The sequence below is a fragment of the Oryzias melastigma genome, linkage group LG5 (genome assembly GCF_002922805.2).
Source record: "Oryzias melastigma strain HK-1 linkage group LG5, ASM292280v2, whole genome shotgun sequence".
In the NCBI taxonomy this organism is placed as follows: domain Eukaryota; kingdom Metazoa; phylum Chordata; class Actinopteri; order Beloniformes; family Adrianichthyidae; genus Oryzias; species Oryzias melastigma.
In genome coordinates, this window is record NC_050516.1 from 2,322,115 (window position 1) to 2,349,590 (window position 27,476).

A 27,476-nucleotide genomic window follows, 5' to 3' on the forward strand; every position below is an offset into this window, starting at 1 on the left:
AAGTCCCCTAACTGAGTTAAAAATAACATAGTTAGTCATATGTTCCCGTGTTTGTTATGGTCCTAGAAAAACCCGTAGATTGATCTGTTTTCTTATGGAGTCGTAACTGATCTCACACTAACATTATTTTCCTTTGTGCTCTGCAAATAATATTTTTAACTTTATTTTTGTTCTATTATAGCGTCATAACAATCAACAAAGTTGAGTTCATTTTGAATTTAAAAATCTAAGCATGATCAGAAAAAATATCAAATCTTGGTTCAGTGCCGCATATATTCCTGCTGGATTGTTCTGGAAGGTGTTCCATGTCATTTAGAACTGTTGTTTTTGTTTGTGCGTTCACATTGGGCAACTTTCCTGCCCTGAGGCCGTGCACGTGGGCGCGTTCCTCGAGCCTTTGAGTTATCTGCCTCCAAACAATAACAATGTTGTTGATCAGCAGTTGTTTACAAAGTGCCAGGAGGACGGAACTAATTTGATCACTCTGTATTCCCCCGTCTCTCCCGCTCTGGAGACGGTTTCAATTTAAGCTCCTTATACTTTCTCGGTGGTAAGTTGATTCTGACAGCAGTTATGAATGTCGTGTTCTACTCAAGTGGTCACGAGCTGCAGAATAATGAAGTTCTCACCAAATCATCTGTTCCCCAAATCACTTAGCTGTATCTTCATTAGGAAATTTACAGCCTGAAGGAAATCAGAGTGGGATTCAACGGAGAGACACAGCAGCTCCGCAGCACTCGCTTCCTGACAACCAGATTAATCGCCTACATTTCACTTCAAACTGAGAATGCACTGAGCGAATATATGCAGTTGTCTGCACGGATGCTTTACTAATATTTACTACAATTAGTTTTCTTTTTCTTCTCAGACTTTCTTTATCTAAAAATCAATTTACCTTCAAAAGTTTTGAAAAAAAATCTATTTTTTACCTTTACAGTTTGATTATGGAAGAAAAGTTAAAAACCAGATCCAAACCAACCCTAAAGAACTAATTCCATTATGTAAGGATGTATAAAATGGAAAACCCAGCGAGATTTAGACTCAGGAAAGTAAACTTTAAAGTTTCTTGGGGTGAAATGGACCAGGGCATAAAGCAGCAGAGGGAACGCCAACACAACTGTCTCACAGCGACTGAAGGTAGATGAGACAAAGAAAGTATTTCCGTTGAATACGGGGTAGATTAACGGAAGAGGGATCAGTTTTACTGTGGGAGGTCAATAAAAAAGTAAATAGTAATAGTACGAAGACGTGGAACTTTATAATGTCTCTTACATCATGGGTGTCCAGGAAAGGGGAAGTCCCTGAATTCTTTCCACCTTAGTTAGCTAATTAAAGAGAAACTAAACATATATTTACCCTTAATTCTGTTTTAAATGTTGAAAAATAAAATAAAATGTATGTTTTTTTTTTCACAACTTTCAAAGAAGGTTTTGTGATGCAGAAAATACACTGGGTGGGCCACAAGCTCACTGCTCTGCTAAATTCTGATGCATCCACCTGCAGACAAATAGATCCATGAACGTCTTTATTTTCCTTGTCTGAGCTGGAATCTGGATCAACACTGTACAGCTGGATAGCTCCGCCATTTTTGCTGCACTGCTAATGTTAAGTTGGGGTTGTGAGGGGCTGTAAGCTAGTGGAGGAGAGTGAAAACTGAGAGCTCTATTATGAGTGATGGGAAGGGGAGGCGGGGTTGCTCCGCGCCAATGGTCACACCCACAACTCAGAGGTGCATTTCTAATGCTGCTCTGCAGAAACTATGTCCTATGACACAGACTTAGATTTTGGCTAAAAAGAACAAAAAAGATCATGAGTGGGACTTTAAATCAGTCAGGTATTTAGGTTTATATTTATCCTTTAAGTTAGGTAATATTTACTCACTAAATGAACTAACATACCAATTACACTCATTTACTATTTTTCATGGAACTGTGCAAAAATATGATTGATGTTATGTTTTAACGGGATTCTCCTGTTTAAAGACTCGCTCCACTAAAAATAGTGTTTTTGATTGGCTCATTGAGGTGCTCCATTCTCACTTTTTCTGACATGGATTACTTCCATTTATGGATGCAAGGGGCCCTTAAAAGCATACTTTTAAGGGCCTTTTTAGCATAATTTTACTTAGCATTCAATTATGAAAAGAAAAAAACAGAAATGTGAAAAACATCAGTTGTAAAAAATTACAAAGAAAGCTGATTTAAGCATAGTAAATAAATATACATTGACTTTAAATTGAAAAATTAAGCACTCAACAATGAAGTTAAACTTTCTAGCTGTTACTTTATCTTTTTTGCTGTTTATAAGAACTTAAACTTCATTGAAAGATTTAAAGGTTAAAAGATGTAAACAGAGTAATAAAATGGTCTATAGAAGCTTTAATGACAATAAGTCAGAAAGTAATCCGGTTAAACTGGTCATTTTTACTCACAGTTAAACTTCAATTACTTCTTTTGTTGTATAATAAAGCATGAAAAGTTTTCAAACCGATAATCGTATGTTGAGTGACAGTGGCTAAAACTTCAAGGACCTTGGAGCAGTGGGGGGTCCTCACCCTGTCAGAAAGTGTTATGCACAGGTCAGTATGTGGGCTTTCAGCCGTCCAACTTTGTGTCTGCGTTAGGGTGTGTGTGTCCACCTCTGCATGAATGAAGTACACTTGAAGTGGAAAAGAGAAGTGACACCAAAGAAGCAGGTGCTTAAAAGCCAGAGGAAAGTTTCTGACTCTTCTGTGTCGAATGCACTCATATGCATAACAAAGGAATGCTAAATCCTTCTTGTTGTCTGCAGATAAAAAAAGGATGAAGATCACTTCATAAGACAGATTGTCGCCATTTTCCTTCTCCTGTATCTCTCATAATTTATTAACTTTGCTTTCAAAGCTTGTCTCCATTAAAACTTCAGTGAATCTGATAATGTGGATCAGAACTGGACTTTCTCCTTAACCCATATAAAGCCAATAATGTTAAATTACCATATAATCTCATGAGATTCATTTTTTTTATATTTATTTGTTCCATTTCTGGAAGGTAAGGCTCTGGGTTTGCTGGGACCATTCTGTGTGGAGTTAGCATGTTCTCCCCATCCATGTCTGGGTTTTCTATGGGAACCCTGGATTTCTCCCACAGCACAAAACTATAATTCATGGGTTAATTGGCATTTCTAAATTACCACGATAACTGTGCATGTGTGTGTAGCCCTGAAAGGGATTCAGCGGGTCTTGAAGTTGGCTGGATGGATGGATGAATGGATGGATGTTGTCATTTGGCCCACATTCTGAGATTCAGAAGAAGAGTGGGCACCTTGACAAAAGCTTGCTCCGCCCACCTCTGCATCATCTAAAAAATGGCCGATTGGACAAAGTAAATTTAGAACTCTTGAGTTCTGGAGAACTGGACTGAGTGAGTGTAAAATCACCGTTAAAGCTTCAAGCTCCAACAAAATGAAGTCATTTTAGTCACAGTTTTTTTGAGATACGGACACTGCCATATTGGAGCCGAACAACATCAGTGAGAAGTGATTGGTTCAAGTCTGTCTGAGTCATCATTTCTGAGCCTATTAAAAGTTCAGACTCATATTATCTGAAAAATCAATCATGTCTAACGTTACAGTGTTCAGATACAGTGCTACATGAATTTTACAATTCCAACAATTGTTCTGCTTCCTCTGGAGGGCCTTTCAGTTTGGCCACTAGGTGGCAGTCACGCTATAGCATTACATCTTATTCCAGAAGAAGAAAGAACAAAAAAACAGTGCTTTAGACCACAAGTGACTATTTTAAAAAATATTTATTTTAAGAGTTTGGAAAATTAATGCCCATAAGTAAATAAAGATGTTCATTTAGTCAATCAATGTATGTTTAGGTCGACCGAGCGTTAGCATTAGTCGTCCAATGAGAAATCAGATTATACGTTAGCATCAAGCTAGTGGACTTTAGCATTATGCTACTTTTATGGATCAATTATCGATCTAATAAGCTTAGATAAATTCAGATCAATTAATTGATTTTATCAACCCAGCTCTAATTTTAACTCATACAATCCATTTTGAGTGTATTTATGTACATGTATAGAAATGACAAAATACAATTTACACACGCAAGACTTAAAACTACAATAGCTTGAAACTAACTACACACACAAATAAAAAAAATGCACATAAATCCCCTGATAAAACCTAATTTACGCACAAATCAGATTTGAGGCTTTTCACGACTCCAAGATTTATGTGTAAATGATGCTTTTAAATGCTGCTAGAATGCTGAGTCATCAGAGTTTTCTTATCAACTGGTTTAAACTTAGATTATGAATAATATCTGGTGAAAACTTGACATTTTCCCACAGATAATTAAGGCAAAAAAGTCTAAATATGTGTTTTAAAAACACTCAACACTAAAGTTTCTCTATTCTCATCGATCTCTCGTGCGCTTTCCCTGCTAGCGTCTTTGCCACAGAACTTTTTCTGAAACTGTCGGTTCCCCGTCGCGGCGCTACGAGCAGCGCGAGGTCCTTTACTCTATTTTTCCAGCTGTCCTTCATACATTTTCAGCTTTTAACTACAGTATAAAATGACTTGACAGGTATCATTTTAAGATCTGCCCACTATTTTTTAGAAGGATTAGTTTAAAATGACATACGAGTTTCCAAATGATTGTCTCAAAAAAACAAAAAAGTATTTATTGGAGCTTTGCAAGAGATGTGGTGAAACATGAATAAAAAAGGGAGACGGTTTTGTGCTTTAGTTCTGAAGAAATCTCAGCAGGTGTGCCTGCAAGTCAATTTTTACTTTAAAATGTCTGAGCGAGAAACTACAAACACTTTGACACTTCTGTGAGGGTGAGAGTGGAGTCTAAAGATAGTCACACTCTTAAAGTTCAACATTTGGTCAGGTGGATGTATAAGTTTTAACTCAGCTGTGACTCACTTAAACCCAGTCACATGCTTATTATTACACCCTCTTCGGATGCCACATTTATTCAGAGAGCCCATATTTATTTAGTTTTTGGAACACCTGGGAGCTAACCTGAGCATTGACACTTAAATGGATTTAATACTTTCCTTAAATCCCCCTTTATTTAAAAAGGTGATTTAACTGAGTCCACCTACAAAATGACCCTACAGCTGTTTTTTTTTTTTAATTAATCCCCTTTTTTTACCAGCTCTCCTTTACGGGAGCATTTTTCTCTCACTGCCTCCTCTTCTCTCCCTCACATGCAGGAGAGTTCGCTGACACGAGTCAGAAAGGCTCTGAGCAATCTCTCAATCCCTCAGCGACCGCAGAAGCCAATAATTGTTGTCTGCCCAGGAGGGAAAGGTGAAGAATGACAAGAGGAGCCGGGAAGACACACTTTCAAACACACTAACAGACTCACAGTTTGATCACACTCAGATTTTACAGCACATCAGCAGATTCAATTGATCGTCTTCATGAAAAGTCAAATTGGCCGAGCTGGAGTGGGACTTTAAAATCCAACAAATGACTCAAAAACGATTGAAGCTAAATGATCTGCTTTCTTTAGTTTATACAATAAGGACACAAAAAAACAGAAATTAAATTTAGGTTCTTTATCAAATATACATTTAGTTTTAATCTAGATCTTTAGTCTAAATGAATTAAAAGTATGAAGCTGTTTTTCATGATACACAAAAACGCTGAAAGATTTTATAGCAACTCAAAAACAGATTTCAGGAAGGGACAAACTTTCCTAACTTTTTTAGAATCTCATTTGAAATCTTTATCAACTAAAACTGGTTCTGGCTTAAATCTTGACTTATTTTAGTTCTCTTTGACTAATTTGCTTTTAAGTGTCATACTTTTACTGGAAGTGTTCAAACAACCAAGAAGCTCTTTTTGCCAAAGGTCAGTGACTTTTTCTCTTGACTTTATTGTAAAAAAAATCTGGAAATAAAAACAATACGCCTTACATACAAACTGTCATATAGTTAAAAAATGTCATGTTTGTTCAATGAATACATTGTTAAATGGCTAATATGTCTCATGTCTGTGAAGATCCCCTCCAATCATCTTTTTGATCTGTTGTAAAAGCATTCCCAGTGGTCTTTTAACTATTAACTATGCTGTTTTTAACCAAAATAATAATTTAAAAAACTGTGTTGTTTTCTTAAAGAATTATTTTAATTCTCTTTAACTAATTTGCTTTTAATTTACATGGTGAGTTCAAGACAGACGTGGTCAAACAAGGTTTGAAATGCTCTTTGCTCATCTGTGATTCTCACAAAAAAAAAAAAAAAAACTATGTTGGAAACTGTAAATCTGGCAGCAGCAATAGTGTAGGAATGAGTACTTTCCATTTAAAAGTACAAACTAAAACATCTAAAAAAAAAAGGAATAGACATTTTACTCTACAAGCATTTCACCCAAACTTTTCATCAATAATGTGCTTTACTAACAATGACATTTTGTGAATCAGCTGAAGTTTTGATTTTGATGTAAATTGTAGAAGAACAACATAAAAATTAGACTAAACAAATTCAAATTTTCTTTATGCAAATTATGTGGGGTACCATATTTTTTTAATTATAAGTCAAAGTAGCCAAAAAATGCAAAATAAAGAAGTAAAAATAATATATAACTGCAAACTTTTGGTAGAAAAGTGCGATGTTTCGGAACAACTCTGCCAATATAGCGTGATGCTATGTTCACACCGAATGCACGTGAACTGTGCATCCCCTGCCCCTCTTTTAACATGCATCCAGTTTGCTGCTTGTAAATTGGACCCCTAACCAAACTGTTCAAAACCTATACTCCAAAAAATGCAGTGGTTTTAGCAGAAAAACTGCTGCATTAACAAAAGTCCATATCCTTAAGCTCCATGCAGTGATGATTTAAATTTTTTAAAAATCCATCATATTTAGTGCAATGAAAGCTTTGTCAGTTTGGAGGTTGTAATGTTCTCAGACCCTTTTCAGGTCTATCAGGTACCAGATATGCAGAAGAAATTTTGAGACATATGGCACATTCCATTTCACTGTGGACTGATCCATCCTGTTAAAATGTTTGATTAATCTTCAGGAAAACCTTTGCGAATTTTCCCTTTCAATGTTTCTTCAGTTTTTATCTTGTTCGGTTTTCCTTGTCAGTCTCACCAGGTTAAGGCAGATCTCCAACAGCTGTCTTACTTTAGTCAATTGTCTTCAGTCTATTTACGTGTCTGGTTTTTATGATCAGGGCTTCTCACTTTTGTTGCTTACTTGTTTTTTTATGTTGAAGTTTATTCATTAAATGTTTAAGTTTCTTACACACAGCCTGGTCTCCTGCATCTTGGGTTCTACCACCAGTTCTTGACAGAAAAAAAAATATATTTTTGAAGTTCAAAAGTTGTGTTTTCTAAAATCTTCCAGAAGTGTCAAAGCTTCATAAATATATCAGTTTTTCTCTGAAATAATAGTTTTTTTGCGGGAGATCGAACATGGAGAGATCCAGTGAGCTCATTTTGAACTGGAGTAGATCCAGGGAGCTGAGTTTGTTACTTTTCAGAAGCACTTCCTGATCAAACCAGCCTCCATCCCCGCCTGCAGGCTGCACACACACAGAGCCGCTCAGCTGCTATTTTACCAATAAAGTTTTTCTGCAGATGGAATTCTATCCCTGGAGAAAAGACTTTTACCTAACTGTAACAAGCGTCAAATCCCAACTAAAGGGTTATGGGGTTGTGTTTTCACCTACATTTTATTTTTAAAAGTCGTTTGAATATGTTTTATCAAGGGGAAAAAGGCTTCTTTAAATTTTTATTTAATCTTTTTAGACTTTAGGTTAAAGAAATATTTTTTTATTAAACTCATTCCTTGTTCTGACGCTGAATGGTTCACAAAAGATGATCACTTTCCTCGTGACCCACTTTCATTCGAGTTCATTTCATTGCATTGTAAGTTAATAATGCATTGGTTGTGAAATCCTTTGGAACAGGACAGATGGCAGTGTTCAAGCGCTGGCTGATCTTATCGTAAAACATTTCCAAAACCTGTTGGCCGCACTGATAGTGTGTATGGAACGTCTCTGGGAGTGATTTATAACTTTCCTGGATTGTTTTGCCTGAATGATAAAACTGGTTTGTTCTTTGTCACAGTTCCTCATTAAAACAGTGAAGTGCAGTAACTGGACAGTCCTATCAGCGGAGACTGTGATGCTTTTCTAAAAGGGCTGTTCATTAAAAAGGAGAATAAAAAGGAGAAAAGAGCACATTAAGATGAGAGGGTAGCTGGAAGGATGAGGGCGACTCATGTTGTAAACACTCCAGAGAGAACCCCGTTAACCACATCATAGTGAAGGGTGGCTCTGCAATGAAACATTATTTTTCTGCTCACTTTTCTCCTCGTCTGTTGTGAGCGAATTACATCGAAATAGATCTTAGACAAATGACACCAGCTCCACTAATATCTGTCTAAAAAAACAGAAAACCTTAAATGATAAAGTGGTGAAAGTAAAAATGAAAGCAGTCGGAGCACTTGAATTTGGAGGAATTTCATGGAGATTTAAAGAGTCACTCCAATAAAAGGGTGTCTTTGGTGTTTTTAACAAGTTCTCGTGGGATTTTTTTCATGATGGAGGACATATATTAAGACAATTTAGCTTAAAATTGCATTTCTGGGTATTTCTTTATTCAAATTTGTTGTGAAGCAGACGCATAAATCCAGTTGTGAAAAGCTTGGGTTTTTGTACAGAGTGAAAATCTGTTATCCAAACTTATGCTTAGTTCTGTTCAGTGTGGCACACTGGTTTTATGTTTTGCTAACTTTAGGTGACGCTAGTTTTGTTTTGCTAGCTTTGTGCTGTGCTAACTTTAGGAGTTGCTAGCATTTGTTGGGGTAGCTAGCGCTCCGTGTTTGTGTGGCTTTCTTGTAAATAAATGTATCTTTTTTTATGGAGAACATTCTTTTTTTGTAATAGATTTTTCTTAAGTTATCCTTGATTCCCTAGACAACAAAATGGGCGCAGCACAGACGACTAGATCCATGAACGTCTTCATTTTTCTCATCTGAGCTGGTATCTGGCTCAAAACTGTACGCCTGCTTAGCTCCAATATTGCCAATTTATTGCACCAGAATGTTAGGTTGTGACTGTAAGCACCTAAACGGATGGATGTCGGTAAGCAGGGGCAGGCTTACTCCACCTCAACAGTCCCACCCGCAACTCAGAGGCAGATTTCAAATGAACTCCAAACTAAAGGATGCCATGGGAGTGGATTTTTACTCCGGTCCCGTCCCACTCCTAAAGGTAGTCCATTCTCATTCTGAGACCAATTTTTTTAAAAACAGTCCTGTCCTGTGGCGCCGTAAAAATTGTATCCCTCCCCGTCCTGGTCAGTCCGTGATTAATGGCAGAGATGACTCCCATCCCATGGAATCCCAAAGGAATCATATGTCTTGTGCAATTCTCTGAAAAATGTCAGCCTCTACTCCAGGATTTCTGTTTTCACAAAAAAAAAAAAAACATTTACAGACAATAGGTCTTAGTTCAGAACCCTGTGGAACACCATCATTTAACATGGATTTGCGACACAGTATTTTTTTGATTCACAAAATGTGTCCTTATTTTTTTCTTACTTTTGCACATCAAACACAAAACTATGTTAGTACAGAATTTTACACTTAAAAAACAGGAAACAAGTCAAAGATTCCCTGCAATCTCAGCTAATCTGGACACATTTTTTGACCAGATAAATCCAAAGTATTTTCTTATTCACCTCAACCATGCTTTTTCTCTGTGAGAAATGAACGTGTGGGCATCAGAGTAACCCGATGATTTATCTGAAAACTTCCGCTGTAAGGGCAGCGGCATCTGCAGAATGTAAACAGCCTTTGAAGCAACACACGGATTCAGGTCTGCTCTAAACTTTGAAAGGCATCAAAAAGTCTGTTTGAAGCTCTAACTTTGGATCATGTTGGGAAAAATTATAACTGAAGTGAAAAGGTTCAAGGTCTGGTCAACAGCTTTTCTGAGGTCTACAGTGAGGTTTTATTTTTTTTTTCTCAAGCAGGTGAACAGAGAGACAGCAGCCTTGAGTCTCCATTCATTTCTCAATCGATGATGAGCGATGAGTGAGAGGCAGCAGATAGAAAGGATTTGATCCCTCTGCTTAAATTTAACTCGAGCTGTTTTTGTCCTTTTTGATTTCCTTTGGTTTTGATCCGCTGGCCTGAACACAGTTCGGGTTTCCACGGGTTACTGTAATTAAAGGCGATTAATCACAGAACGATGGATAATTAAACGCTGAAAGTGGTTTGTCAGCCAAACGAGCCGAAGGAGACACGCAACGTCACTTTGCTCCCACCTGCACACGTCCATAAATCTCAGAGCACTCTCGCTCCTCCTCGCAGTGTTTTTAAAGGCGTTGGATGTGGCACGCACACACATACACCGGAGCACCACGTTTAAGGCTTCCATAATTAGTTGCAGGCAATTAGCCACGGCGCAAAAATGCAAAACAGCCCAATGAAGAAAGCAGAAGCGAAGGATAAAAATGACCCTAGATTGAATTTTGTTCATGACTCCAATAAGGCTTTAAGAAATATCCAGTTCAATGAAAGTCATGTTTTGGGTGTTTTAGCATGTTATTATAGCATTTTTCTCATGATGGAGGACATAAATTAAGAAATGTAAGCTTAAAATGGCATTTCTGACTACTTTTTTTACTCAAATGTGAATCCGACAAAAAAATGCTGTTAGGATGAGTCTGCCTCGCTGCATTCTGATACATCTGATGCCTTTTGACCCTCCTACTAACTCCGAAAAAAACAATTACGGCAAAAAAAAAGAAGAAACCTCAGGGACGTCCACATGAAGGAGGGATTCTCTCCCAGGACAGACAGGCGATGTACCAGGACTGTTAAAGAAGAATGAGCTTATCTAACTCTACAACTACGTGTTTGAAAAGTGTAACAGATAAGCTTCATCCAGGGGGGGGGGAGCAGGGGAAGCCAGAGGCGAGGTCCACAGACCACGAATAGGAGCAATATTGCCTTACCATTTTTGTTGCATTGCATTCCTCCCACTCCTTTTCAATCAGTCCTGCGACAGTCCTAATAGCTGATAGTTTCAGTGTGTCATGTTATACATAAGGGCTGCATGGTTAGAACAACTGAAAGTAAACAAGGAATAAAAAACTGCAATCGAAACATAAAAAGGCAAGATTAAAGGAAAAGAACCAGCATAACAGTCTCATTCTTCATCAAAAGCATGAGACCTTTAACAAATGCTCAATGGAAAAGCGTTCCACAACTTGTAAGGGGCTGTAAGCTAGAGGTAGAGCGTGTAAACAGATGCAGCTAACATCACACCAACATAAGCTAATTCTTCTTTAACAGTCCTGGTACATCGCCTGTCTGTCCTGGAAGAGGACCCTGCCTTCATGAGGACGTCCCCGAGGCTCCCTCTTTTTTAAACTGTTATGCCCACAACTTAAAGGGGTGAATTTCTCATGAACTCCTACCGCTGTGCAGAAAATATGTCCTAAAAAATGGCACAGGTTATTTGATTTAGGAAAAAAAATAATCATAATTAAAAGACCACTGGGAACACTTTTACAACCGATCAAAAGATGATTGGAGTTGGACCTTAACTTCTGGATAAGAGCTATTACAGTTATTACAGACTAAGAAGGATCCATAGAAATACGAAATTTACTTCTTCATCTCTTCATCCAGGGCAGAGTAATCCGGAGGTCTTGGCAGCTAACTGGGTCGGCTGTGCTAATTTGCCTTTGCCAAAGTCAGCCACAGTCACGCACACACGAGACCAAGAGAGGAGGAGGAGGGGAGGGGGGCACGAGATGGTTAAAAGGAAGATAGTAAATGTGTGTGTTTGGAAACATGGAGGGGAGGTCAGATATGTGTGTGTGTGAACGCTGCATGTGTGTATGTGAGCGTACTTAAGTGATGCTCCCCTGACAAAGGTGCCGGGCTTTGGCTGAGAGCACGGCATGGTGGGTGTGTGTGTGTGTGTGTGTGTGTGAGCACAGGGTTGCGTGACATACAGTGAAGTGTCACAGGGAAAGAGGCAATGAAAGACGAAGGGAAAAAGAGAGGAGAGACGGCGCTGGAGTGGTTGACTGAACCACTGGTCCACTTTAGTTTACATCAAAACACTGAGTCCTTGTGAGTGTGCATGCACGTGCACAGGTGTGTGTGTGTGGGTGGGTGTAGGCGTGCCTTAGAGTTCCAGTGTAGAACGGACTTAAGTGCCCCTTACAGTGAGAGCAATTGAGGACACACTGATATGAGGCACACACACTTACTGCGGTCACATTTACTCAGCTCAGCCGACCCACTCGAGCCTGACACACACGCGTGTGCGCACACACGCATGCACGTAGAAAATGGAGGAAGTGGGGGGTTGCAGCAGCACATGTGGGTTAGCTGTGTGCAGTCACTGGAGCACAGCATGTCTTCCAGTTTTATGAACTGCACTCTGCTTCCGATAGTTTAATGCTTTTTATAGGCGAGCTTCAGGAATCTCGACTGCAAGAGGCGACATTAAGTATTTACCTAAAACCTATAAAACAGAGGAATCACTCAAAGACCTCCCTAAAGCCAAATTTGGACCGTATCTCTATGAATTTACTGAGTTATAAATACTAACATAAAAAAACATGTATTTGGTTGATACATCTGGTAAATTGTCAGATTTTCTATCCAATAATTTCTCAAGTCAATGGATCAAAAACCTACAAGTTTTATTTCACTTTGTTGCAACTTTTGAGATTTTCCAGTTGTGAAACTAAGTTGTATGTGTTTTGTGTGTGTTTGTGAGCTGCAGACTCTCAAATTTGACTTGTTTTAATTTCAAAAGTAAGAAAAAGAAGAAAAAAATGATGACAAACCTGTCATAAAATATGCTAAATACCAGCATCCGTGCAAGAAACTGAAATTGTTCCGTCTTGAGAAACAAATATAACAACTTAGAGGTTAAATGATGAAATTTAGCTAAAACTTGAGTTAAAACCTATGCAATATTTATAGAATCTACTTTAATGAGAGTTCGAGGGAAGTTTTTCCACTAGGCTTTATATTCTATATTATTAAAGTGACAAAAAAACAAACTAGATTGAAAAGTACGGTGGCCCTGAAGTGCAAATCACCACTCAAAGCAAATGAAAGATCATGACAATTAAAAAAGCAAAGCAAATATACAAAAAAAGAAAGAAAAAAAGAAAAAAGGAAAAAAAAACTAAATGTAATCCCTAAATAAATTAAATTGAAATTAAACATTTCGGACAACAAAAGTAGTCAAAAGGAAACAAAAGAAAGCAGAACAGATAAGTGATATGAGACATCACTAATTAGATGATAATATTGCTTCATGCCAAATAACTTTTGTTGAAATGATGGAGATCAGCCAATCAGTGATGTCCAATAATATCTACTTTTTTCAATTTCTTCTTTTGTTTAATTTGATTTGATTTGATTTTGTTTTATTATAAGTAGAAACAACAGAAAAGGTAATACATTCAATTCCTAACAGAAAAAAGACATAAAAATATGCTGACGTTAAATACAAAACAGCATTTTTGTTAACAATCATATCGACCAACAAAAATAAATAATGGAAAGTGAACTTAGACTCATTTCATTTGATTTCTGTAAATTACTTTCATTTTTTAAAACATTAGATTTTTTTTCTTTGTAAATTTTTTTTTGTTTCTGTAATTGTTTTGATTTATAAAAAGTTTTTTGTGGTTGGGATTGTTAACGTGTTTTTCCTTTGAGGGATTTCTTGGTGCGATTTGCACTTCAGTGCCGCTGTAGAAAAGAGTTTCAAACTTCAAATCCCACAAATTAAGATTTTTTGAATTACTGTGAAAATTAGAAGGGTCCAATTTTTTTTTTTATTAATTTGTGTCCTGTAGTTGTTAAAAGTGCTTGCATTAATAAATTCAAAATGATAAGAATAACAGGGGCCCAAAGGTTGTCTTTTTTGTTTTTTCCAAAGAAACACCTTGTATATCCTTCCTAATTTGGGCTTGTTTCCCCTCCAGCAGGATCCTGACATCTTTCATTCATGGAGATGAAAAAAACTACCATGCAAACCGCAGTTCCGTACAGAACAAGTGGACATCAGAATCCCGGCAGGAGATCTACAGCAGAATAACTGACAATCAAAACCACTGACACTGTAGAAAAACCTTGTCAAAGTCCAGCATGCGTTGCAGCTCAGAAAAAAACAACTTTAGGAAAAAGAATCAACAAAAGGATTCTTTGTTATTAGAGAAACTGAAAGTCATTTTTATACAAATACCATGACAAAAAATATATTTAAAAAAATGAACAATAAGAAATGAGTTTTATTTAATTAATTTTTTTTGACAGTTATGTTTTTAAACTGGAATCCACATTTGTTGGTGTACGCTATACACTTTTCTTATCTTTTTGTTTGTTGCTTTGAGGGGGGAAAGTGCACTGATGCTTTTATTGGTGAGGCAAAAAGGGTAGAAATGATATGCTTTCCTCCCTTTTGCTCCCCTTTTATTGTCACAAAAATAATTTGCATATTTTTGTTTTTTTGTAATTATTTTGTGTGAAATAAATAAATAAACAAAATTTTAAATCATTGTGGTACAAAACATTGCCTTCACATCTTTATTTATTTAGCAAGAACACAATTTTTCATTTAGATGTGTAATTTTGCAAAACTGTGAACCAAAAATGAATATTGTTGTTTTTTTGACATGGTCGTAAAATTTTTGTCATATTTAGCAGCTTAAAAGATAAAGACTTCTGGTTTTTATGGGCGGAATTTCTGAAATTGTGTTTTTTCTGAAATCCTTGAAAGAACCAATCATCTTTCTTTAACTTTTCCCTTCAAACACAATTCATCAAAGGATAATTGGAAAAACTTTTTTTGAAATGTGATTTGAAATTGAATCAACTGGCTGTAAGAATCGTCTCCGACTCTGTAACTCACCGACGCAGGAGTCTCTGTGCTCCTCAAATCCAGCCGAGCACACGCACCTCCCGATGGGCACCAGCCACTCCCCCTCTGCGCTGCAGTACATCTTTGGCGTGTCTCTCTCCTCCGCGTGGTCCACACACTGACCTCTGACCTCCACCAGGGAGGACGAGTCGGCCCCCGTCACCACGTCGGTGAAGACGGCCAGGTTACGGCTCACCCCCACGCAGCGTTTGTAGTACACCCGCACGGAGGTGAGGGCGATGCAGGCGCCGATGTCCTGGAAGGCCAAGTAGAAGCCTCGCCGGGTCAGGGGGCCCACGCCTCGCACCTGTGTCAGAGGAGAGCCTTCTTCACGATCGCAGCAAATAAACACATGTATGTAGTACAAAACGCTGACCTTTATTTATCTCCTGAAGCTAAGTGCAAAGCCTTTTCTTCACATGAAAGTCCAAACAGCGGACCCTTTCATTATCTTTTTAAATTATAAAATAAGGGATCACACCGGATTATAAGGCGCATCTATTTTGAAATTTTTGAACAGAAAAATTAAAGTAGCAATAATACAAACCAACCTTAGGGACTTTTGTATTTTTGTGTTGATTAAATTCTAAGTAATCTGGGGTTTAAACTAAAACAATGTAAACATTTTTAAAAACAGTTACAAGTATGTGGTATGGGCACAAAAATAGATTATAAATACTAGCATTTATTTAGATAATGATGAAGACTTTAATGATATCAATCATATATTTTAAAATTTTTAACATGGGTAGTCATATTCTAAAAATATTATTGTTGCTGCTATAATTTTCTGTATATTGAGGAAGGTGAACATGTTTATCATTGTTATATTAAAATTATAATTATTATATTAAATGGTAAATGCCATATACTTGTATAGCGCTTTCTAACCTCCTTTGAGGGCCCAAAGCGCTTCACAGTCACAGACCCATTCACACACACATTCACACACTGGTGGTGGCTCCGTTGCAGAACACTGGCGCCAACCTCCCACCAGAGGCAATTCGGGGTTCAGTGTCTTGCCCAAGGACACTTCGACACGGCGGGAGTCGAACCCGCTCACCTCTGATCAGGAGGAACATGTCTCTGGACGTGTGCCATTTTGGGGTCCACCCACCAGTGGCTTTACTATTGTAAAACATTTTGTCCATGTACTTCAAAAATCACTTCAATATCAGTAAGTAACCTACAACCAGAATTAGGGGCGTGTAGCACAGAGGGCCAGATCTGATGAGCTGAAAATGTCTGAGGGCTTGAACTAATCAACATGACTTCTTTGAATCATTTTAATAACATTAAATGCTAAGGAACTATTTAATGACCTTTTTTTGTCAATGGGATACTTCTCACTTCTTTCATTGTAGAATAGAAACATTTCCAAACATATTTTATCCCAAATTACCAAGAGATGAAACTGAAGGTGAAGCCACAAAGCTTGTAAAAGCTAAGACTGAGATATAACCATAATATTTCACCCAACCTTAAGTTAACTTTTTACACCATGTCTGCCATTCTCCAGGTGCTGAAATGTATTTCCAGCAAGAATAAAAGCTTTCCTTTGTTAAAAGTTATCTCCTGATTAAACAGCCTGCTCAGAGGGTGACAGAGTGACTAGTGCTGCACGCGGGGCTTCTGCAATAATGAGCAATCCAATGATTAATTTGCTTCCCGGCCCGGCTAGCTGTCCCTCCAGCGCCAGGAGCATTTATTTCCCCCTGTTTTCTGTTTAATCCCAGCTGGAATGGCTTGCACCTGTACCGTTTAGTTAAATGTGGACATTACAGATCAAAGAAGAAAAAAACGTACCCGGCAAAAGAGTTTATAAGCATGATGTTTTTTTTTCCTGCTAGATAGCTAAATCGTAAGACTAATGATGGGTTTTACTCTAAAGAAGCCATTTACCAGCGGATACTGTCATCTACTAACAAGATCAAGTGCAATAAAATTTTTGTTGTATTTTTGTCAACAACTGCTTAACTCTTAATAATGACTCATTATGCAGTTTGAAGGAAAATAAATCAAAATAATCTGCGACAATTTAACAGCTTTTTCTGAAACACCAACTGAAGGATGGAAAATAGATTTACACAACACCTTCTAACTCTGCATGACAGGACGATCTCCCTATTGCTCTTATGTCAGAGTGAAATGAGTCATCATCAATATTAATTTTAATGTGATCAGATAAAAGACTCATTCTGGTCAAAAGTACGGTGGCCCAGAAGTGAATCACTTCAACAAACCACTCGATGCGAAACCATATAAGAGATCACAACAACAATGAAAAAAGCAAAACAAATAGAAGAAAAAACTATGTTAAATTTTAGAAATCAAAACAAAATTCCAGAGATCAAAATATATAACATAAAATAAATACAAACAAAACAGCTCCGACTTACTTCTGGTGACTCACCTGTGAGTCTCAAGAGGGAGCTAGGAAATTAGCGATACTAACTTCCTACCATCAAGCAAACTTTTAATGAGCTCCTGGGGTTATGCATAAAATATGTTGTAAAAGTGACAGAACTTTTGATTTTAGCTAAAAACGACATAAGCATAAATAAAAGACCACTGGGAACGCTTTTATGACAGAAAAAAAAGTTGGAGTGGGAATTGAATAATGTTACTGTTACTGCTAATTTACAGGGCAGACAAACCATAAATACATAAATACTCCGCAGATTTGGTCTACAAGGTTTCTGCAAGTTTAGGAGCTCCATCTAAAACCTGTAGACAACTTATAAAATGCACTAAATATTTCTTAATACTATACTGGAACTTTTTGCCAATTGTACCAATATTTGATATACACAGTTAAACACTGGCTTTCATTTTAAGTTGGTGTCAAGTGAGTTTACCCTCCTAAAAAATCAAACGAAGACATTGTTAGAACTCAGCTGCTCTCATGTTTCTCCAAAAATCATTTTAGTCCCACTGAAATAAGCATCAATCTGTCAGTGTGACTGAATTATCCAGCAGAATTACCCACAATCTGATTAAACTGATGTTCACACACACCGTCAGACCAAACATTTATTTCACCACCACGTCCTCTTACATCTACAACCTGTGAATGAAATGTAAACAAAGTTCACATTTATTTGTAAGGCCTTTGAAAGAGAGGTGTCAAGAAGCCAACATGTTATTACTCTTCAATTAGCCACTTTGTTTACACGCTGATTTGTGGCATTGAAAGGATATTTCATCATCAAACTGACTAATCAAGCTCCCGATACACCAGCGCTGTCAGCTAATTAGACTTCTAATTACAGAGTTTCAGGTCTTTCCAGGTTTTTATGAGGAAGTTTTACTGTCATGCTTTGCGGGAATAAACACATAAACAGCTGTCACTTATTGCACAACTTGCAGGTGGTGTCATTCATAAATTATAAGCATAATATTTGGTGGAGTTTACTTTTAAACGTCATCAGGAACTTAGAGGCAGAAAGGAGCCACCATGCATCACATCATACAGTGTTGTACACAGTAAAGGGACAAAGTTATTTGGGTAAATTTGTGCAGACAGGAAGTCATTCAGAACAAAGATTTGACAGTCATCCTGACCTAATGGAGCTGGATCTCCTCAGCGGAAAATGTGACTGCACTGACACTTCTGCAGCTGCAATTTTAGAAAAGAGGATAATGCATCCCGAATGGAGTTCCAGATGGGATGTGGAAGCCAAATTTGTGTGAGAGTTCACAGCAGCTTCATCAGAACACAGCTGCCAGGTAACTCGATGCTCCAACATACCTCCTCTAAAATGTAATCTACAGGTAAAAGCATCAAAACAAAACACATTTATGGTTTTTAGCTGAAAGTGAGAAGTCATTAACACATCAGCTCACTTTACCATCACTTTTCTATGCACATTTTATCAAGGGAACTCTGTATTTCCATCCAAAAAAAATCAGTGTTAAATGGATCCACATCTCTGTTTGATCTTCATGTTTAAACCTGTGATGCAAAAATATTTTTCATTTTACTGCAAAGTTTTTGTGGACACAATTATTTTTTAAGAACAACAGTATTTAAAAAAGTGAATAAACAATGTGTGATGAAAAATGAAGCGTTGCTTCGTAACGTCTGCTGCTGAACAATCAATGGTGATTAAATAATCAATAATTACAATCTAATACTTCACCAATAAATTCTTCTGAGTTAATATTTATTCAACCCAACTAAACAAACAACCAAACCTTGTAGAAACTTAAAAACCGCCAAATCAGTCAAATTATATGCAGTTTTTTTTAGATTTTTCTTAAGGAACCTTTTTTTTTATTTTGATTTGCTTATTAATTTGAGTTTCTGTAAAAAATCTCCGGTCTATCGGTACATCTTTCTAGGTCTGTTTATTTTTGTTTAACTGTAAAGAATAGATTTGTCTTTGTGTGAGTGAGATTGAAGAAAAACTGTCCACAAGCAGACTCCATCTTCTAGGTGGATGAAGGGCCGTAGACGGATGTGTTTTTAAAGAGCTTATGTAAAACTTTGAAACCCAAAGACACAGAGGAATACTTCACCGCTATGAAGATGTAGATGCAGACCGAGATCTAAAGTTTTTGGTTTTTCTTTTTGTTGCCTTTGTGGGATTTGCTGACTGCATGAAAAGGATTAGCTAATGTGTCAACTTTAAAAGTTTGAGTCGCTTTGTCAGCTTTTTGGCACTTTAGCAGCACAACAACAAGAGAGAAACAGATTATAGAACAACTACCAAACAGATCATAAAACCAATTCAGCTGCAAACCAATTCAACTCAACTCCAAGGACAGTGAACAATAAAGAATGCAGCATCTTCTGTATTTTTCTCCATGTAGCAACAGAGGACGTCAATTAGAGTTTTTTTCCAGGACCCAGTATCAAATTTTAAGCTCCTATCAATATTAAAATATTTCCCAGGACAGTGAACCAAACTCTGTTTGTATGTTTTGACTGAACTCGAGTGCAGAGCAGTAGATTTTTCCAGAATGATCCAAGAGTTGGAACCACTTCTGCCTGACAGATGGTGGACTGACACATCTCAGGTGTTTTACGTCTTTGACATTCAAAGGCTTAGTGTTCATACCTCTTTGTTGAGTTTAAGTCTTCGGACTCCGAGGTCGACGCCAGTGAAGCTCTCGTCAGCAGCTATGGTGTCAATTTTATTGAACTGGTTCTCCCGGATGGCTGAGCCCACGGCTCTGTCAGACTCATAATAGTACAAGTTGAAGGTTTCCTGCAGAACAAAGGAGGGCAGACAGAGTTCAAGCCAGACAGACCGAACCATTTACTTCATTTCAAAATATATAGATTCAACATCATTGCTGTCATTGCTTAGACTGACAAACTTAGGAGGGAGTAGGAGACTTCTGGGCTAAAATGAAGGTGGGCTTTAAACTAACTGTCTCCAAGTTTTGTACCAACAGGTTTTAAAACTTTACAAGGGTGAAGTTTAAATTTGATAATTGGGGAGATTTTATTTAAAACTCCTGAACGTCTAGATCATTTCCACAAGCTTGATGAGTCTTTTTGTTTGGTGTGTCGCATATATGACAAAAGTCTGAAAAATGACCATTCATGGACGGTGGGCCTCATGCCCTTGCCTGTGTGCTCTAAAGTGTGGTATTTTATGGGCTTTATCTTTTCTTTAAATGTGTGCTTTCATTTCAAAAATGTATTTTGACTTTTGTTGTACTTATGTACACCTGTGTAGTGATGATTACTGAAATTGTGATAGTGTATACTGATGATAATCCACCAGTATCATATATCTGTTACATAGCATGTGATGTGTAACAATGATTACTGAAGTGTCAGCCACTCCTACACTCCACCCTTCCCTCCATTAATCAAATGCCAAGATAATCAAATATTTCCAACACATTGGGCACCTTTTTCCCAACTCAGAGGCTGACATCAGATTTGAACGTGCAGCTTCATAAAACTGAAAACGGTCAAGTCTAGACTATTCAGCTTATATGGCCCAACCCACAAGTCAACAGGATATGTCTTCTCAGAGGAAGTAGAGTTGGTGGGATTGTAGAGAGAACCTACAAGAAGACAAACCCATGGACTGAGCAAGCCCAGACCCAACAGTGTAAGTTCCAGCCACCAAGCTGCCCAAAAAGTTAATGTGTCTAAAATGTCTTCTTGTTCATCATTTACCCCAGTGGGCTCTTGTGAGAACTCATTCTAGTTTTGTAGCTACACCTGCCAGTGTTCTGTCTATATTTGGGTTGTTGAAATGAGCTCTCACATGCATTTTCCGACTTTCTGAAGCATTAGAGTGTGATAATTAGTGCTGCTTGAGTGTTGAAGTGTGTGCCTGCTGTCTGCACACTGTGATGATAGCACACATATCGGATCGGACTGCCAGACGCAAATGATTGGCTTGCAGCAGCATGACAACTCACCGGCCCGCATTTTTGAGCTTAAGTTTGGAGTTTCTTACATCCAATCAATAATTAAAAGACAGTTTTAAGACACGACTTGTCTCCTTAAATCAGAAAGTCTCTCCTCCTACCTTGCAGGTTCCCAGTACTCCAGGCATGCTGTTGCAGTCTCTCAGGGTGAACTTGACCTCGATGTAGATCCTTCTGGCTCCCTCTCGGGGAATCCAGCCCGTCACCAGCCAGTTGTTCTGGCTGGGGCTCATCACGTTGCAGACCTGATTAGGAGGTGTGTGTTACAAAATGATCGACAGCTAAAACACAAACAAACTTGAAAGTGTTCAGAGCCGCAGATCAACAAGTGTTCATCATAAATGTTGGGTAATTATTTCTGGAACTCCACTTGATTTTAGTAATAGCAGGCAGCTTCCCATACTGCACCTGTGCATCTAGCTGAACTTGTTGTTTGCCAGAAGTTTGTAAGTAACATAAAAAAACAACATTGAATCTTTGTTCTTTAGCATTTTAAATGTTTTATAAATGTATTTCTTATTTTCAGTCAATAGAATTACATAAGAGGAGTTAATCAATCTAACCCTATAAAAAAACAAACAAAGCTTTAATATTTGTTTATAAAATATTCATATGATGAATAAATTGCACATTCTTACTTCCAACTCAGGGCCCCTCCACGTCACTTTTTGGGTGTTCCGTACTTGTTGTTTTTTTTTTACATGCTGGCCGTTTCCATTAAATTACGGGTCCCCAACCCTTTGGACGTGGTACCAAACGCAGTAACAGATGCAGCACTGATACTGGTTTAAAGTACAGGTACCGGGTTAGGGTACCAATCTGCATCCCCAGAGTTGAGGAGCCCTGATTAGCGCATACATTTTCCCCTCTCTATGCCCCCAATACCCTCGGACCGGTACCGGTTCACGGCCCAGAGACTGGGGACCCCTGAAGTGTCTTAAATCCTGAATTTTATGGGAGCAACTGCCAACACTTTGCCGGTTGCTCTGCGGCCGGGACGTCAAGGTGTCAAGAACATTTTGGGGTTGGCGTCGAGCCATAAATTTGACAGGTGTCAAAAGAGAGGCGGAAATCATGTCCAGTGTGAATGCAGCATAACCCTAGATATCACCTCATCCCCCCAACTGTGCATATATTCAGTCAATTATTGCTATTAAAATGATTTGTCTCTCAAGATAAAACAACTGTTTTTGTTCCAATATTTTGTCAAATACATTTCTTCCAAAAATTCAACTTTTATATTTTTATTTTTCTTTATCAAGCATTTTTTTGGCTGCTGCAACTTATAGTCTAAAAAAAATACAGTATTCCCCTCTGTCTTCTCATACAACACCTCCCCTTCCTTTCTTCCTCCCACCTTTTACCCCAAACTGCATTACTTTTCCTTTGATTACACATATCATTTCTGCTTTACTGAGTTTCAGATTCAATGTGCTGCTTTTTAGAAGCCACTTTAGCGTGTTTATCGGCAGATTAATTTCCTGCGAGTCCCACATGAGTTGATATCCATAAAAATGTTACAACCACTCCTGAATTGTTATGTCTGTTAAAAAGTATGCTGGATTTCTGACGAGACATCTGGTCTTTCCAATTTTCCCTCCTGTCAGTCACACCAGGTTCAGCTGTCAATTATCCACAGCTGTCTTCATTCCCATTAATTACCCTCAGTGTATTTAAGTGTCTGGTTTTCAGTTCTTTGCTGTCAGGTCATTTGTTGTGTCACTCTTTTGTTGCACCATTAGTACAAGGTGGGTTTTTTTTTGTTTTGTTTTTTGGATCATATTCAGACTAAATGTTTCATTTTCTGCAATCAAGCCTGTTTGCCTGCAAATTACATCCAATACCACCTGTTCCCAACATGTTTCAGCAATTTTAACCTTTTGCTTATTACTAGCATAAGGTTTTTCATATTATCATTATTTCTAAAGCTGTCCTGTACGCCTGTTTTAAGCCTTTTTTTTTTTCCTCCTTAACAATTTCTAACATTTAGGCGCTTTTCACTTGTATAATGTTTTTCACGCTTAGCAAAAATAAATAAAAGCAGGTAAAGAATATCAATTAAAACATGTAAAATGATATGTGGTGAATTTGTCTCTTTTTATTTCTTTTTTTTCAGCAAAGAATTACTCACTGTATATTTCTCATGTAAAGAGCTGTGATTGATGCATTTATAGTCGGGCTGAAAAAGTGACCACGCTGAGAACACCACTCACCTGGTACGTGTGGATCGGGGTGAAGTACTCGTCCATCTCGTTAATGGCGTCCCACTGAGCGGCGAGAGAAACAGAAGCGAGGCAGACATTTATTATTCAAAGTTTTTAAATGCATTTCATTGTTGTGCTCATTCCATCATTGAATCTGACCTGAAATAAAATGTGAAGACTCCTTTTCACAAAGCCAGCACTCATCATGTTATTCATGGGTGTGATGTTCTAATGAAGCTTTAGAGCTATACTCAGCCAGCATTAAACTCAAGGTTTAGCCATAGAAGCGGTGATATGGAATACTGGACTGGACCGCTCAGTGGAATCAAGGCTTTGTATTGCTCCCAGCTTGTCTTGGGCTATGTCCAAACTCCATAATAATCCACTATCATGCCCTGGATTATTAAACCACTTCAAACACCATCCTTTTATATCATACATATTTTATTTATGACAACAGTATACAATTTTCTTTTCCTTCAGCCAGAGCTCCACACTGGAGGGATAAAAGAGCCACATGTGGCCCCGGAGCCTCAGGTTGTAGACCCTTGGTTTATATTAAGCATCTCGTGAAGAGAAATCCAATCAACTGTTAAAATTGTAATTGAAGGACTTCTAAACAGACACATATAAGAAATGTTCATTTTTTTTTTTCCTTTGAAGTTTTCAGTGTCTTAAAGAATAAGATCTTTATTTATAGAGATAAACTTTTTTCCACTTTGTGCCTCTGTGAATCTGCTTTTCTAGCTAGTTATCTGATTTAGTCTCCCACAGGGCTTTTGTATCAAGCTAAACAAACTATTTGGCTTTGGAGATCAGCCTTTCTAGATCTTAGTGATTAGAGCAGTGCGTTTGCGCTCAACGACGTTGGGTATCACAGACTCACTGGACGCCTACATCGTGTTTGACCAAAGTTTGATCTGAGAAGCAGTTGTCCTCCTCCAGATGAACCGCAGGAAGGATTACACGCTAAGCTGTAGAAACTTCTACACGTTACATGTCAGCATGTAGAAGGGAAATGCCTAATTTAAAATTCACGTGTAGCGCTGTTACCCATAATCCTCCTGGGCTGGGGCTCTGTGTACAGTTTGTGGGGTAATTGAAAGGGAAAGCTTCGACCCTGCAAGCTTCCGGTGATCCCAGCTGAACTCTGATAAGACACTTGGGGTTCTCCGTGGAAACTCTCCAGCTTCCCTCCTCAACTCGAACCTCCGACCCCCATCTGTCCCGGTAGAGGCTCTCAAACATCCTCCAGCCCCCCCACCCTTGGCACAAGCAGCCAAAAGCCAGGGGGATAATTAAGATGTAGGAAAAGGACTCCCCCATCTCTCCCTTTCCTCCCTCATCCTCTCATCTTTATCAGCTAAATTGAAACCGTCCTTGAACTTGTTAAGACCCTGGCTAATTAGTGGGGTGTATAACCTACCTATCTTCCTCATTATTCTGCCTCGCCATCTCTGCTCCCTCAACCTCTCCTTTTAATCCCTTTTTTCATTTTTACATCTTTTTATTTTGCCAGAAATTGAGAACGCCTCAATATGCGAGGAGACACAGACAATACTCAAGTCAGGCGAGTTTAAAAAAAAAAAACAGTAAACAAGAGATTAAACAATACGAGCGAGGGTGCAGAATTAATCTCCCATAAATTGTGTTTATGTTTCTGTCTGTCAACTCATTGGATTTCTGTCATCTGTGGAAATCAGCCTGGCAAAAAGGAAAGCTGTTTATTTCACGCATGAACACGGACACACTCTGAAAAACACAGTGTCAGAACGCACAAGCAGTGATGCGAAAAGGGACAGGTCTAGACCGCCTGATTATTTGTTTCAAATAAATACGTTTGATAGGTTCTTGTTTCTTTGATTCTATCCTCTTAAAAGCAAAATTTGACATCAATAATTTAAATTAGCCAAAATTAGTAATAGAAAAAATGTTTTTTTGGATAATTATTTCAATGTACTCTACAGCAAGAATTTCGAATCTGCAAACAAGTTGCAAAGACTGTCAAGAATTCCTTTTATTTTAACCACAATAAAGGCACAATTGGCTGTCGAAGGTCATTTAGTCTTGACTAAATATCTTTCTGATCTGTATAGAGATGCTGGTGAACTTGGATCATTGTTCTGCTGTAAAACCAAAGCTTCAGCTCAGGAGCATAAACTGATGGAAGATTTTCTCCCTCAGGGCACTATTGTTGAGAAGAAGAAATCAAATATATATATATATTTTTTCCAATATCGGTTTTTCAATTGATTAAAACAAAATCATCTTGGTCCTGGAGCTGCAAAGCAACACAATACCATCACACTACCACCACCATGCTGAACCGTTTCTATGATGTCCTACATCTGTTTGACTCCAGTAGTTACCCGACACAAACCCTCCAGGAAGTTCCCTTTTAGTCACAAGTTTTTTTGAGGATAATCTAGAAGGTTTTTACAGCATGGTCCAGATGAATACTCAATTCTGATAAGCTGTAGGGTGTCCTTTAAAAAGTTTCACACACATAAAAGAAGTTCAGGTGACAAAGCCTGGATTCTGGCCTAACTACCAGGTTGGACATATGTTAGTTCACCGCTCATCACAACAGCAAGCAGTAGAAAAGATCTCTGTCCTTCAAATGGTTCTATGATGGAGATCTCAATAAATCATTACCATCAAAGACAATATTGATTTTAATATTAAACTGTTTTACAGTCTTGCTTACCTTATAGCTTGACACAAAGTAAATGCGATATGTGCTGGTAAATAGTTTTATTATTTATTAATTAATGAAAGAAGAAAAAAGTTAATTTGATATTTAATCATTGGTTAATGTTAGATATTTCTTGTAATAAAAGGGATTGAAGAAACTACTTATGAACTTTGTTTCTTTGACACAAACATTTTCTTCATCTGGACAAAAGCAGTTAGAGGTGAACTTTCACTCTGAAATGATGCTTTGTGTCACTTTACCCAGGGGTGTCAAACAAGTGGCAACAAGTGGACAAAATCCAAAATGTTGAGGGCCAAGCAGGATAAACATTCAATGAACACATAAAACGTAACTTTTTAGCATAACTATAAATAAAAACGGGCAGAAATACTTGACTTTGAGACGTGATTTAACTGGACGTTTAGCATTTATTCCGCTTTCCTCCTCTGCAGCGGAGCGAGGTCGGTCCAGGCCTGATAGCTGTTACTATGAAGAGAAAATAGACTCACCCCGATTTGTGTGTAACTTTGGATTTGTGTGTGGGTAATTATTGATTTGTAACTCATACAATACATTTTCCGTATATGTATAAAAATTACAAAATTTAAAAAAAAAACTACAATTTACACATACAAAACTTAAAATTAAAACAGCTTGAAGCTAACTACCCACAGATCTTTAAAACATTATGTATGAATTGCTTTTTACACACACAAAACCACACTTCTCAGATGTGAGACTCTTTTTAAGTCTCCTAAGTGATGAGTTTAAATGCTGCTAGGATGCTGGGTCATCACAGTTTTATCGGCTGTTTTTGAACTTGGATAGTGAATGATATCTTTTTTTTTTCCTCAGCGCTCACTGGCTTTCTCTGCAGCGCCTTCACCATGGGACTCTTCCTCAAGCAGCCGGCGCGAGGTCCTCCCCAACACCCAGAGAGGACAAAGTCGATCATCCCTATCCCCCACTCATTCCCACTCACTCCCACGGTGTAAGTGGAACAATGCCCTTCAAGGTGTCTTTATTAGACATTAATGGACTTTGTGGAGAAAACTGTCCTCCGCTTTACGTTCTACTCCGTTTATCCACTAGCTTCTTATATGGACACCTCGGCTTTATCCTTTATTTGACAAATCTGGGGCGAGACTTTGTGCTTTTTTTTTTTTTTCAATAACGTCTTTTTCTGTGAACTTCTTGTAGATCTCTCTTTTTTTTCCCTCCAAAAGCCTCTTTTCAACTTTTAGTTCATG

General features: G+C 37.9%; 1 protein-coding gene across 5 annotated transcripts in view; it reads right to left on the reverse strand.

Annotated features, from left to right (window-relative positions):
• epha8 (eph receptor A8) overlaps window positions 1-27,476 on the reverse strand; it is a 148,702-nt gene that overhangs the window by 59,432 nt on the left and 61,794 nt on the right. For all 5 annotated transcript variants that reach the window (XM_024269905.2, XM_024269903.2, XM_024269906.2 and 2 more), the window contains exons 3-6: window positions 23,541-23,594; window positions 21,429-21,572; window positions 19,992-20,141; window positions 14,920-15,235 (exon numbers count right to left, since the gene is read on the reverse strand). In XM_024269905.2, the coding sequence (XP_024125673.1) occupies window positions 14,920-15,235; window positions 19,992-20,141; window positions 21,429-21,572; window positions 23,541-23,594 (664 nt within the window). The remainder of the gene's footprint in view (window positions 1-14,919; window positions 15,236-19,991; window positions 20,142-21,428; window positions 21,573-23,540; window positions 23,595-27,476) is intronic.